Source organism: Camelus dromedarius, chromosome 9 (genome assembly GCF_036321535.1).
Source record: "Camelus dromedarius isolate mCamDro1 chromosome 9, mCamDro1.pat, whole genome shotgun sequence".
In the NCBI taxonomy this organism is placed as follows: Eukaryota; Metazoa; Chordata; class Mammalia; order Artiodactyla; family Camelidae; genus Camelus; species Camelus dromedarius.
In genome coordinates, this window is record NC_087444.1 from 36,834,205 (window position 1) to 36,847,525 (window position 13,321).

The 13,321-nt window shown below is 57.1% G+C and overlaps 2 protein-coding genes across 2 annotated transcripts in view; one reads left to right on the forward strand and one right to left on the reverse strand.

Annotated features, from left to right (window-relative positions):
- The window catches only part of ATP6V0D1 (ATPase H+ transporting V0 subunit d1), a 38,782-nt gene extending 35,431 nt beyond the window's left edge, over positions 1–3,351 (forward strand). Inside the window, exons 5-8 of the mRNA XM_010979289.3 lie at positions 2,091–2,168; positions 2,296–2,472; positions 2,581–2,658; positions 2,755–3,351. Coding sequence (XP_010977591.2) covers positions 2,091–2,168; positions 2,296–2,472; positions 2,581–2,658; positions 2,755–2,916 — 495 coding nt within the window. The 3' untranslated portion in view covers positions 2,917–3,351. The remainder of the gene's footprint in view (positions 1–2,090; positions 2,169–2,295; positions 2,473–2,580; positions 2,659–2,754) is intronic.
- Positions 3,352–3,852: 501 nt separating this feature from the next.
- On the reverse strand, positions 3,853–9,594 carry HSD11B2 (hydroxysteroid 11-beta dehydrogenase 2). The gene is made up of 5 exons (XM_010979339.3): positions 9,207–9,594; positions 5,570–5,782; positions 5,263–5,448; positions 5,018–5,155; positions 3,853–4,804 (listed from the first exon to the last, which is right to left on the reverse strand). Exons 1-5 carry the CDS (start codon positions 9,469–9,471, stop codon positions 4,392–4,394), a joined length of 1,215 nt encoding a protein of 404 aa, XP_010977641.2. The 5' UTR covers positions 9,472–9,594; the 3' UTR covers positions 3,853–4,391.
- Between the last annotated feature and the right edge of the window lie 3,727 nt (positions 9,595–13,321).

A 13,321-nucleotide genomic window follows, 5' to 3' on the forward strand; every position in this document is an offset into this window, starting at 1 on the left:
AGTGAGGAAACTGAGGGCTCAGAGAAGTAGTGTGGGTCACCTGAAGTCACTTGCTAGACACTGGCAGCACTGGGCATCACACCTGGCTGTGAGCAAAGCAAGTGCCCTTATCTACCCACTAATAGGGAGAGAAAGAGGGAGATGGGGACAAAGAGGCAAGGGGGGCAGGGGGGTGAAGCAGTGAGAGCCAGCACGCGTGTGCTAGTGCTCATGCTCGGTCTCTCTCTTTGCCTCTCCCCTGCTAGTGCTCCTGCCCACCCAGCTGGCCCGTTGCCGGTTTCCCTGCCCTGAGGCAGGGTGAGGGGTGTGGCTGTCCCCCAGCCTTACCCACACCCTCACCGGGCCTGACTGGTTCTAACTGGAGTCACTGGCGAGGGCTGCTTGGGCACCAGCTTGTAAACACCGATTTAATGCTGCAGGCACCATGCCAGGACCGCCTGTCAGGCGATGTCCCAGCCCAGTGGCCACAGATGGGAGATTAGGTGGACCCCCACTGGTGGGTGGGAACTGTAGGCAGCTGGTGCAGCAGCCATGGGCTGACAGACTCCAGGGGACAGGGTGGGGGTGGGAAGGTGACCTTGGTTCCTGGGCCTTTGGGGTCTTGCCATCCAGTTTCTTCAGCTGCCCTAGCCTCCAGAAGAGAGTCCAGGCCTATTCCACTAGCCTCCACCACCCTGGGGTCAGCCTCTCCAGGAATCAGTCCAACTCAGTGAAGGCTGGTGGCTTCCCCAACAGATAGGAACTGCAGGCCCCACTGGGGCAGACCTGGAGACTTGGACACAGCCAGCTTGACTGGCCACAGGTAAGGAGGTGGCTGGGGACAGTCCCAGAGGACTAAACAGTACCACCAAGCCAAGGGAGTATCGGCAGCTGTTTCTGCCACCCAAGCCCTCTGACTCCTAGGATCCACTGAGCTGTGGTCTACTCTCCCCTTCCAGGCTTCTTACTCTCTGACCTGTCCTAGACTTTTGTTTCTTGCAACCCCAGTGGTTACCTCAGGTCTTCCCCTGGGCCCAGCTTGCCCAGTGCTGCTGCCTAGGCTTGGCCTGGGCTCATGGACTCCCAGGCCCCATCTCACCTCTGCTCTTAGGGCAGTAGAACCAGTGGCTCACATCAACGAGTGGTGGATGGAAAGTTCTCTGCACGTTGGAGGGCAGACCTTGGCATAGAAAGCTTTCCCTGTCTCCTAGCTCTCACTCCCAGCTCAGAAGAATAGTCTCCAGCCTGTGGAGCTAGAGTCCCCATGGCTTGTGGTACCCAGGATGGTCTGAGTAAAAGCAACTCCCCCGGGGCCATGAGCCTGTCACCACTTCCTTGACATGGAGAGGTTCTGGGACAGAAGACTGGCCCAGCTGGTTTCAGGAGTGAGTCCTGGGAGGAAACTGAGGCCTGGGCTGACCTGGCTTCTCCTCATGCCCGGCAGATCCAATTTGCCTGGGCAGGAAGTGCTTGTTCCTGCCAGCAGTCCGCGTGTCTAGCCATCGCACTGCAGGGCTGACGTCCGTGCGGGCAATAACCATCCCTCAGCGGGAACTGTGCTGACAGTTTGGTTCCTGCTGTGTGATGCCTGGGAACTACCTGGGGGATGGGAGAAAGAGGAGGTGCTCTTTAAGGTGGGCTACTGAGAGGGGCCAGGGCACCCAGTCCAGGCCATCTCCTTGAACTCTCTGGCCCATTATCACATTCCTCACTAGCCCATTATCACATGGTTTTCTGAGGCTGAAGAGAAATTTGGGGGAAAGGCAGGCAGAGCAGCAGGGGGAAGACAGAATCCTTCTCTGAGCCTAGTCCTCTGTGGGATGAGGGTGTGAGGGACACCATACCATTAAGCAGACAATTGACCAGAAATTGCTCTGTCACTGCTGGGTCAAGGGAGGCAGCAGGCCACTGCTGCTTGGCTGATTAACAGTTGGAAATCTGTGGATGTTCAGGGCTTTGACATGGGTGCTGCCCTGGTCAATCCATGGGTGTAATGTTTGGATTCACCATGAAAGGGGCCAGGGAGGGAAGGAGGGAACTGTGTGGAGGATGCCTGACAAGCCCCCCCAAGCCTCCCTACCCAGACTGAGCAAGTCCAATGCTCTGCACAGGCCTACCTGGAGTCCTTCTACAAGTTCTGCACCCTACTGGGAGGGACCACAGCTGACGCTATGTGCCCCATCCTGGAGGTGAGTGTCTGTTCACCCTTCCGCCTGCTAGTCCCCTATAGCCCTGACCTGGGAGAAGCCCTGCCAACTGACTGGCTACTGCATCCCTCCCTGTCCCTCTCTCCTTGCCTGTGCACTGGCCCCACAGTTTGAAGCAGATCGCCGCGCCTTCATCATCACCATCAACTCCTTCGGCACAGAGCTGTCCAAGGAGGACCGTGCCAAGCTCTTTCCGCACTGCGGACGGCTCTACCCTGAGGGCCTGGCCCAGCTGGCTCGGGCTGACGACTACGAGCAGGTCAAGAACGTGGCCGACTACTACCCGGTGAGTGCCCTGGCTGTAGGAGGTGGGCAGGCATGTTGGCATCAACATCCTCACCCCATACCTAACAGCACCCTCGTACTCATGCTTCCCCCGACTCCCCTGGGCCAGGAGTACAAGCTGCTCTTCGAGGGCGCAGGCAGCAACCCCGGAGACAAGACCCTGGAGGACCGATTCTTTGAGCACGAGGTGAGTGCCAGGCCTGCCTGATATAGGGAGGGGTTGGTGGCTTAGGCCTGACTTTGGTCACGGCCACCTACACACCACTCCTGCCTCTGTCCGCAGGTGAAACTGAACAAGTTGGCCTTCCTGAACCAGTTCCACTTTGGTGTTTTCTATGCCTTTGTGAAGCTCAAGGAGCAGGAGTGTCGCAACATTGTATGGATTGCCGAGTGCATCGCCCAGCGCCACCGCGCCAAGATTGACAACTACATCCCCATATTCTAGCACCCTGGCCCATGGCTCCCCACATGTGTGTGTCTGTGTGTGCTGTGACAAAGCTCATGGCTCACCTACCTGCCTGGGGGGTAGCACACTGTCCTGGCGGCTTCCTGGCTTCCCTGACCCTCTCTGAGACTGCTCTTGGGCCTGAAAAGGGGCTGGGCACCTGTTCCCCCTACCAAGGATGGACCAAGTCCCTCACCTCCAGAGCAAGGAGGCCCCCTCAGCCCTATGTTTACAGCCACTGACATGTCTGAGAAGCATGTGGTCACTTTTGTGTCCTTCCCTAACCTGAGAACCCCTGGGGGCAGTGTGAGCTTCCTCTCCCCTCAGTGGGTCCCCCTAGAGCCATGGCCCAGGGGCAGGATAGAGTGTGTGTGTCCTTGGGGTGTAGGGGAAGTAGCGCTGCCCCTCAGGGACAATAAAAACTGCCCTCTCTAAGCCCAGCTGTCTTCTGTCTCCTTTGGGTCCTAGTCTTCCCAGATCCCCAGCTATGCTCAGGCCCCACTCTTGCTGAGCCCATCCCCATCTAAGCCTTCTACCTCCCTTCCTCAGTTGGCAGCTCCAGGCTGGCCCTCTCCCCGTGTGGCCAGATTCCGCAGGGTGGGGGAAGTCAGGCGAGGATAGCCTCTTCCTCTGCTGGAGGCTCTGACAGGCCTGTGTAGCTGGGTCCTGACCCTGGAGAGCCCCCAGGCCTCCCTGTTTGCTTCACTGAGCTCCACAACTCCCTTGGCCAGGGTTATTGTCCCCATTTCACTATGAGGAAACCCAAACCATGGATACATGATCGGCCCAAAGTAGCTGAAGGGGTTAAGTGTAAACTGGAATCTGTCCAGAGCTTCAGCCTCTGTGCTCAGTGGTTCCCCAGGCAGTTTCCAGGCTGTCACACAGCCACAGCATGTTACGTAGGCAGTCACCTCCTCCAAACATAGCATCTCCCCATTCTAGGAGAAATAAAAATTTGTCTTTATTCCAAAAGTGGCGATCAGGCAAGTAGGGTTTGCAGCCTCCCTGTGGCTTTGGGGGCTTGGGTGGGTGGTCAGGGCCCTAATTCTTGAGCCAGTCAAGAAACAGTTAGGATTCACCCTTTGAATCATGGCATGAGGCACTGGTGCCGAGAAATAATCCTGAGGGAGTCCCCAACCTACCCAATTACTCCTTAGTTTGCAGAGCACTGTCTGCAGGATCCTGTCAAAGGCTACAGTTAAGTCTTGCACAGAACTCCCCATCCAGCTGGGTTCTCCAAGCTGTGTAGTGGAGCCTTGTGCCCAGGAGGGTCTGTTTGGGCTCATGAAGCAGAAGAGGCCCAGAGGTTCACTGGGAGGCCTCACCTCACCAGGCCTGCCCTGTGACATCAGCAGTGGGTGGGACTTCGGTCTCTTAGGTCAGGATCTAGGATAGACCTGGGGGTCAGAATGCCCAGGGGAGGACTAAGGGCAGATGGGACCTCCTTTGCTGGAGCAGCTATGAGCACACACTGCTCATTGGGCAGTGGGGGAAGGGCTGGGGTTTGGGTCTGGGCCGTGAGCTACATCCTGGGCAGAGGTAAGGCTGGGCTGGCCAGGCTGCAGTGCTCTTGGCACAGAGGGACTGATGAAGAAGGACTGCAGGAAACGGCGCCGCAGGCCCTCAGGCAGGTAGTAGTGGATGAAGTACATGATTCCCAGGCCATGGCCTGGGTAATAGCGGTGGTGTGGCTGAACCGCCAGCAGTGCATCGGTGATGGCATCTACGACCGGGCTGAGGTCTGGCAGTGCCTGGCTCAGACTATGCAGGAACTGCCCACTCAAGTGCTCAACATAGTCCTCACCGTAGGCCTGCAGCAGCTCTCGGGGCAGGTTGGCCAGCAGTTGCCGCTTGCGCTCTTCCCACTGGTCCACATTTTGCACTGACTCTGGGGAAGGAGTGGTAAGGCCAGAGTGGGATCAGTTAGGGAAGCCAAAGCCAGACCCAGGTATCTAACCCATAACCTGAGACCTGTCCCTAGCCAAAGCTACGCCCATTCCTCAGACCCAACCTCACTCCAGGTAGGACCATGCTCATCCCCGCTTTCCCCCTCTCCCCCACAACCCCACCCAGGCCCCACCCCAAAATCCCCAAACCTCACCTGTCTTGAAGCAGGCAGGCTGGATGATGCTGACTTTGATCCCCCAGGGCAGAAGTTCACAGCTGAATGTGTCCATGAGTAATGCCAGGGCCGCTTTGGAGGTTCCATAGGTAGCCAAGCATGGAAATGGCATGTCTCCTAGGGATGGATTGGGAGTGGGGCAGCTCAGCCTGGGCCAGGGTCTTCAGCATCTCTCCCCACCCTGCTGGGGCACCTTTCCTGCTCCAGTGTGGGAGGGCACTCACCTGCTGGGCTGCTCACAGTCACGATGCGACCTCTCGAACGGCGTAGCAGAGGCAAGAGGCCCTTGGTCAGCTCAAGCGCACCGAAGAAGTTCACCTCCATGCTGTTGCGGAATGTGGCCACTGGAGACAGCTCCGCATCGGCCACAAGGATGTTCTGGCCCGCATTGTTGACCAGGCCCCACAGACCTGAGGGCATGAAGCCAGGAGGGAAGCTGTGGATCAGCCCAGCAGCAAACCTTCAAACCCTGACTGACTTTCTCACACCCACCGAGCCACACCCTTTCCTGGTGGAGCTGAGCCTCCTGACCTGTGCTAGCAGTGTGGGTCTTGGTGAACTCCAGTGTGCGGCTAATGTCCGCTGGCTTGGTCAGGTCCATCTGCAGCAGCTTTAGACGAGGGGAACAGCAGGCTTGCAGCTCTAGGGCACCAGGGCTATCCAACTTCAGCACGGTGGCCAGCACTGTGAAGCCCATGGCGTCTAGCTTCTTGGCCGTCGCCTTGCCAAAACCAGAGTCACAACCTGGCCAGGGAAGGACAGCAAGTGAACTCCCACTGTGGCTTAGTCCAGCCCCAGTGGTCACAATGGTCTGGATGGGATCCAGGCCTCTGACACCCAACCCCATTAGCAGTCAGCAGCCATCCCTTCTTTCCTAGGCCCATCTCGGGCAGGCTTTGTCCCTTTGGCTGAGCACCTTAATACCAACACTTTCACAATTGTCATCTCCTGACTCCTCGTAGCTACCCCACCAAACCTGGCTAACGATCCCCACTACAGCTGAGGAAGCTGAGACCTAGTAGTGCTAAGTTGCTCCCCAAAGTCACTCAGCCAGCACAGAGTAAGGTCAGGACTGTGTCATATATCAGCTTGAGACCCAGTCCCAGCCCTGATGTCCTTCTGCCTGCTTGATATCAGGCCTCAGCTCACATGCAGTATTACTACACAGCCTCCCTTCTTTTCTCACTGCCCTTGCCCAGGCTGCTTCCTCTTACCTGGACACTGAAGCTGCCTCTTTTATAGTTCTGTCCCATCTTGCCCCCTGGAATCCATTCTCTACCTAAGCAGCCAGAGGGATCCTTCCAAAAATGACAATATCACTCTGCTAGTGAAAACCTCTCCAAGGCTCCCCACAGCCTTTAGGATGAAGCTGAAGTCTCTGCTCCAAACATCCAGGCCCTGTACAATCTGAGCCTGACCCTCCTTTCCAGCCTCAACACCCTCTACTATTGTTCCAGGCTCTAGGCAAGCTGGAGGCCCATCCCCACCTCACCCCTGACCACAACCCTTGGAATTCCAATCAGTGGCAACACTGGGGCAGTCTCTGAGCCCCACACCATTTGCCCCTAGGACAGGGACATGATGGATGAAGACGAGAACAGACCTGTGTTAGAATCCTTTCCTACACCCATCAAATGTGACCTAAGGTCAGTTACCACTCTGGGATGTATAACTTCCTGTCTTAGATATATAGAGAGATGAACCACCAGGCAAAGCCCAAGTAGGAGTCTGATAAGCCCCTGCTTCCTAGATTGTTCCCATTCTGATGCTGACTTCATGGTAGGCCAACTAAGGGAGGGGGAGGACCAGTGAGGGAGGAGGCTCTCTGGAGCCTGCCTCTGTGGTGATCCTGCTGAGCAGAAGCTGCAAAGTGATTCTGCACAACCAGTTTCCCCCATCTCAGCCCTGTCCCCCTCTGCTAAGGCAGAGAACAAAACTGGGTGGGGGCAGCGAGCTGCAAGCTTGGCTTTGTGTGACTGGGGACTCACCAGTCAGACCCAACTGAGGAGTCCTTCCTGGGCAAGTCTGGTCAGGGGCAGGGAAATGAGCACGTGTGTGTGTGTCCTTTGCCTAAGCTCCCTCCCAGAGCAGACAGGCTCTTCACAGGGAAACTGATGCCTCCCACAACCTTAGCTCTGCAGTTCCAATACAGTCAACCCACACCTTGCACACCCTCTTGCTCACCTGCAAACTCAGACACCTGTATACACCTCTAACCTACCTGCAGTGAGCCATGAACAACAATGGGTCCCTCTCATGAGACCCCTGCCGCTCAGCAGTACACAGATGTGTGCACAAGTTACCCAGCCACTCAACCCAAACCCTGACCCCAGGGCTGAGCTCCAGGAGTAGCCTTGGCCAGTGGTTCTCAGGGGCATTCTCAGGGAGGGGTGGGGGTAGCTCTGGCAGGCTTAAGACAGTGTTCCTAGCAGGTGAGGCAGGGCCTGATTACCTACTTGTCTTGCAGTCAAGTGGTGAGAGAGGAAACCCGAGTTTTGGGGCATTGGGAAGCTTGGAGACCTACCCCTGAAGCTTAGATAAAGTGGGCTGGGCAGTTTTCTCCTCCTGTGGGGCTTTGCAACCACAGCTGGAGGAAGCCCAAGTCACAGAAGGCATCCCTCCTCTCACTTCACTCTCAGGCTCAAGGCTAGGAGATGTAACAGCAGCAACACAAAGGCCTGAGGTGAGATTTCAGGAAAGACTGCCCTGGATCACTAGTATCTACAGATGGCCTGGTTCCTGTTGAGGCAGCTCATTAATTAGAAGGCAGGGAAGGAGATGCCCTGTCCCTGGGAGCAGAGCTCACAACCTAGTCCCTGCTTCATACCAGGAGGTCTGTCATCTTTCCTTTCTCAGACTCCTAAAACTGGGGTCCCTTGAAGCTTCTCACTGCACCCTGAACTTAGGTCTCTCCCATCCAGCCTGAGCCCTGCTCTGTCTCTGCCATCTTTCCCAAAGCCCAAACCTTGATGCCACCCTCACCCTGCCTTAGCACATTCTGGCTACTTGCCTAGCATTCAAGGCCCCTTCCAAGGAAACAACCTCACATCCCACCACATCCCAGAAGCCAGATTGGTTACTGACTGCCCCCTACCCAGGCCAACCTCATTCTTGCTTCAAGCCTTTGTCCCACATCTTTCATCTGATCTAAAACATCTTCCACACTCCGCCTGTCTCTGCTCATCCTCTGAGGCCCAGCTCAAGGATGACCTCCTCTGGGAAGTTCTCCCAGCTCCATCTGATCATGCAGGGCCTCAGTCTACTGGACTGAGATTTCTGAGCAGCCAGTCTGGTGCCCCCAGCCCAGGCCCAGTGAAAGGGCAGAGCCCAAAGCACCTGTCCAAAGGCATGGGGGTTAGAGGAGAGACTATACTGCCCCTTCCCAATACAGTGGAGCCAGTGCCCCCTAATCTTTCTCCCTTTCCCCACTTCTGGCTGGGCCTCAGCTCCCCCTTCCCTCCTTCTGCTGACAGATTTATTCCTTGCTCCAGACAAAGGGAGCTCAGTCAGGCAGGCAGAGGTACCTGAGCTCAACTCTCTAAGACCTCGGCACAGAGGACCAAGAGGGATGGTCCTAGGTGCAGACTCTGGACAGCTACTTCAGCAGTTCAACGGTTGGTGGTGGGATCTGAGAGGCAGCTTAATGTCCAGCTGTCCCTCATGATGATTTCAAGCTTTTCTGGACTCCAAGGAGCCCAGCCAATTAGGGGGAGGGAGTCCCAACTCTCCATCGAAGCCTCTTCCTCCCATCCCAGGGAAGAGGAGAAGGGACCTCCCACGTGGGGATGTTAGGAAGACTTCAAGGAGTGATCATCCTTTAAAGTCCCTCAGAGCAGTATTCCCTGTCCAAAGACTGCTCTCTTGGAGAGGGGCATAGCATAAACCCCAGGAGGCTCCTACTTTCTCAGCCACCGGTTTCCCCTGCGCACCCGCCCACTCCCTACCTCATTTTCCTCTAACACCCTTGAAGACTCAGGTAGTTAACCCGGACTTGGGGAGGTGCCCTGCGCTTCCCACTTGGCTCACTTCCTGCACCCAGGGGAGGGGGACTCTTCCACTCCTGCGCTAGAGGTCCCGCCTTGCCTTGGTATCCCCACGGGGAGCCCTCTAGGTGTCCGGTCCCGCCCTCGAACCTGGAGTCTCGCTGCTCCGCGCCCTGCGCACTCACCGGTGATGAGCACCGCGCGAGTCGCCACCGGCAGGCGCGGCGAGCGCGCCAGGCGGGACAACACGATCCAGCCGGTGGCGGCCAGCACGGCAAGTGCGGCCAGCGGGGGCAGCAGGCGCTGGCACAGCCAGTCGAGCGCGGCCAGCAACGCCAGCGCAGCCAGCAGCGGACGGCCCAGACGCAGGTCTGCGCGCAGCAGCTGCAGCAGGGCACGGGCGGCCACGAGCAGCCAGGCGCCGCCCGACGGCCAAGGCCAGCTCTCCATGGCGGCTGGGACGGGCTGGGCCGGGGTGGGGCAGGGGGCGGGCCAGAGAGCAGGGACTGGAACTCGGGGCCGAGACGAGGGGCACGGGGTCGCAGCAGAGGACCAGCCAGGGGCAGGAGGGATACTCGCTTTCTCTGTTCACCCTCGGGCCGAGCTTATAAGGAGCCCGGGGGCGGGGAGAGGGCGGAGCGGAGGCGGGGAAAGGGCGAGGCTTTCCTTTACTTCTCACCCTGCACCTCTGCCCGACAGGTGCCCCCCACCTCTACTCCCCCGCCCTCTGCCCCGCTCACGCGGCCAGATCCGCTTTCGAAGAAGCCGGAACCAAGTCGCAAAGTTACTGCTGGAGGAGCAGCCGCCTACCGCCGGCCTCTAACCCTGGTGCCCTGCATCCGCTCACCCCTGCGCCCCGACACACGCGCCCTGAGCTGCTGAACCGCCTTTCCTAGGTGAGCACATCCAGCTCACACTTGCTTGGGACATCTGAGGACACGCACAGCCTCCATCCAAGCTCCCCATGCTGACAGCACCGCCGTGGCCGCGGGGAACCAACCAGCCCTCACCCAGCAGCCGCCGCCAACGCCGGCACATGCACTATACTCCCACGCCTTGCACAGCTGCAGGTCCCTAGCACACACGTCCTGACACGTGCTTACACCTAAGCTGCCTGCAGCCACCAAATGAGGCTGTGGGGAGCAGGATGACCGCCTGGGTTCTCGGGCGTCTTTGACCTGCCTTTCCTCTTCCTTCCACTTTCCAGCTCTGGGGTTGCACCAACCCCACCCGCTCCTGCCACACAAGCGTATGTGTGTGGGTGTGTGTGCTGTGAAGGGAAAGGGGGGTCCGTGGAAGCATCTAGGCCTCCCATTAACTCCAGCCCACCCTTCAACCCCAGGGACTCCAAGAGGCAGGCCATTGGGGACACCTGTGGAGTCAGCGAGGGCAACCTCTAGGAGATCCTTAACCTGCTTCCAGGATTCCCCTGGGTATAAAATAAATGAATGTGAGTGCATTTCCCTGCCTGTGTGTATGAAGGTCTGTGTTTGTGTGTGGCCTGGTGGCCCCCCCACCCTGCCCACCCCCGTGTCTGGCACCCTGTGCTTGGCATCCATGCCAGGAGTTGGTGCCAGTACCTGGCTTCCAGGCTCTATGCTGAAGTCAGTAGGTGCAGCTCATGGCAGAGGAGGTCCCTACTTCATATGGACCCTTGCCTGGTGCCTCATGCATGCCTATACTAGGACTCCTCCCAGCCCTGTTGCCCTTTCTCTATCTTAGATGCTCAGGCTCTGTGCCAGGGCTTCAAGGCAATGCCTCCTCCAAAGCCTTCTGTGCCACCCAGGCATGGCCCCCTGGTGGGCCAGAGGAATCTCAGGGAGGGACTGGGAGTCAGACCCACTTAAGGGGAGAGGCTCTGGGTGGAGGAACCAAGTCCTTCCCAGAGCCACTTCTGTGCTTCCACCTATTCCTCCCCCTGTAAGTACAGATGACAGGCCAGCCCTGGTCCTGGGAGGCCGGACTTGCCTGGGGAGGGTGTGTGTGCCTGACCTTGGGTACATGACCTTGTGTGCCTATGTATGCCTGTATTTGTATACATTTGTATCCATGGGCTCCATAGATTGTCCATGTACATATGATGTGTCTCTCCCTGTGCCATGTAAATTTGTGTGTGTGTGTGTGGTGTGTTTTGGTGACTTTCTCCCTTGGTCTGCATCATTCTTTGGAAACTCAGGGAAACACTGATTTTCCAAAACCTGCTGATTGCTGTTGTCCCAAATCTGTGGCTCAGTCTCAGAAGTGGACACAGCACCCTTGACCTGGCTTCCTGATCTAAGCTGTAGAACCTGGATAGGTGGGTCCCCCCTAGCTCTAGTCATCCTACTGAGAGTCTGGCTGTGGTTTCTCCAGCTTCATCCATTAAGGGCTTCCTTTTGTAACTGTGGAGGGGATGCAGAAGGGGTGGTGAGGTGGGGATCCCAGACAGCCTTCAATGAGGTCAAGGCCACACAGGTATACCAGCAATTGTCAGAGCAGGAGTCCAAGTGTAGGGAGGTGGAAGTGGGAAAGTAGGGTGAAAACAGAGTCTGGGAAACAGGATCGTACACTGTCCTGGGAAGGAAACATGAAGGATCCTGACTCACTGGGAAGCCCAAGATGGGGAGAGAGTCTTGCTGAGAGGGGGTGTAGGGAATGAGTAGGGGAATATAGGATGGTTAGGATGGGCATGGGGTGTTTCCAGTGGGACTGGATGATCTGCCACAGTTTTATTTAACACACCCTATGCCCTGAAATTCATCCAACTTTCTAGGCCAGGAGGCTAGGAGGCCAGGCCTCCTTCCCAGGATCTATGCTCTAGCCTCCTGTAGCCTCCTCAGCAGCTGACCCCTTGCTTCTCATCAGGTGGAGACATTCTGGAAGTAGAAAGGAGGTGGTTCAGGCAGTCATGGCTGGGAGGGGCTGGCCCAGCCCTGTCTGAGGCCTGGTGCCAGGTTGTGCCTGCCCAAGGGCAGAGAACCAGCCTCTGCCAGAACCAGAAGTCTGGGCTGGCAGGGGCCTCCAGAGAAAAGAAGGGAGGGGGGCAGAGGGTAGGAGCCCCAGCAGATAAGACAGGGCCTGGCAGGGGTAGAGGAATGAAGGGCAACCAGAAGGAGCAGAGCCCCTGAACCACCCCACCCCGAAGCCCAAAGCCCATAGTCTCCTTTAGTCCTTAGTCCTGCTCCCTCAACCCCCTTAGTCAGGAACCTGGGGAGTCAAACCTTTAGCATGCCCCAGGCTCTGGGAGGCCATGGGGTGAGTGGGGTCTGGCAGGCCAGCTCTGTTCTGCTCCATCTGAGTCCAGCAGCTCACTGGCACCATCTGCTGGCCTTTGGGGAGGGCACGGCTCTGAAGGGGATAAAGTGAAGGTGACAGCTGGATTTGAGGATGCTGGGAACAGAAATAGGGGTATTGGGGAGAGAGTTGCCAAGTAGCACTCTCCAAAAGTTCATGCTCTGTTCCCTGACCACATTGGGGTTTCTTGAGCCAAACACTCTCTTATCACTTCTTCCTTTCTCTGTGGTCAGGCTCAGAGGCAGCAGAGGCCCAAGGAGGCCCTGCCCTGCACTCTGCTCACCCCTGGCACCCCGACCATCCCTCCCTCCTGGCACAATGGCAGAAGGGAACCTCTTCCTGCCAATGACCAGTACCTCCACCCCAAGTTCCAGACCCCATCCTTCCCCATCCTCAAAGACAACAAGATTTTATTGAGTTCCTACTGCATGCCAGGCCCTGTGCTGGGCACCTTGGATATAATAACTAAACATTGGCTCCTTCCCAGCAGCATTCACACCAGCTCTGGCCTCTCCTTCTGGTAATCATAATAAAGAACTTCTCCTACCTCAATCCTATATCTCTTTCCTCAAGCATTGTTCTCATGTTCTCCCCCTGCCCCCATTCTCAGCCACATTTCTCTAAAACTATCAGCAGTCACCATCTCTACTCTCTTCTCCACAACTCCAGCTCTGAGTTTGCTCCCACTCCCAACCACACCAAAGGTTACCAGTGAATGACATCCTAGTCCCTGAATACCATGGACACATCTTTGCTTTCAGTTAACATGGCTTCCTGGATGTCTCTGCACTTCTGGCTATTCCTCACTACCCTACGCCCTTTCTCCCTTTGGTGTCTGCAAAGCCACTGCTGCTGGATTTCTTCCTACCTCTCTGGCTCTTCCTCTCTGCCTCTTTCATGAGCTTCTGTTCCTTGTGGGTGAACCTCTGACTGTGGAGGCCTCATGCTCAGTCTCTCCCTCACCATGACCTCATTTTTCTCCTCACATGCTGGTGACTCCCACACTATTTTCCAGCCAAGCCTTGCT

What these genes read in the sequence shown, in the direction of transcription:
- HSD11B2 (XM_010979339.3), bottom strand. Translation starts at nt 9,471, where the DNA reads ATGGAGAGCTGGCCTTGGCCGTCGGGCGGCGCCTGGCTGCTCGTGGCC. An exon ending in TCGCGCGGTGCTCATCACCG is followed by an intron (nt 5,783 to 9,206) that starts GTGAGTGCGCAG and finishes TTCCCTGGCCAG; the next exon opens with GTTGTGACTCTGGTTTTGGC. An exon ending in GACTGTGAGCAGCCCAGCAG is followed by an intron (nt 5,156 to 5,262) that starts GTGAGTGCCCTC and finishes ATCCATCCCTAG; the next exon opens with GAGACATGCCATTTCCATGC.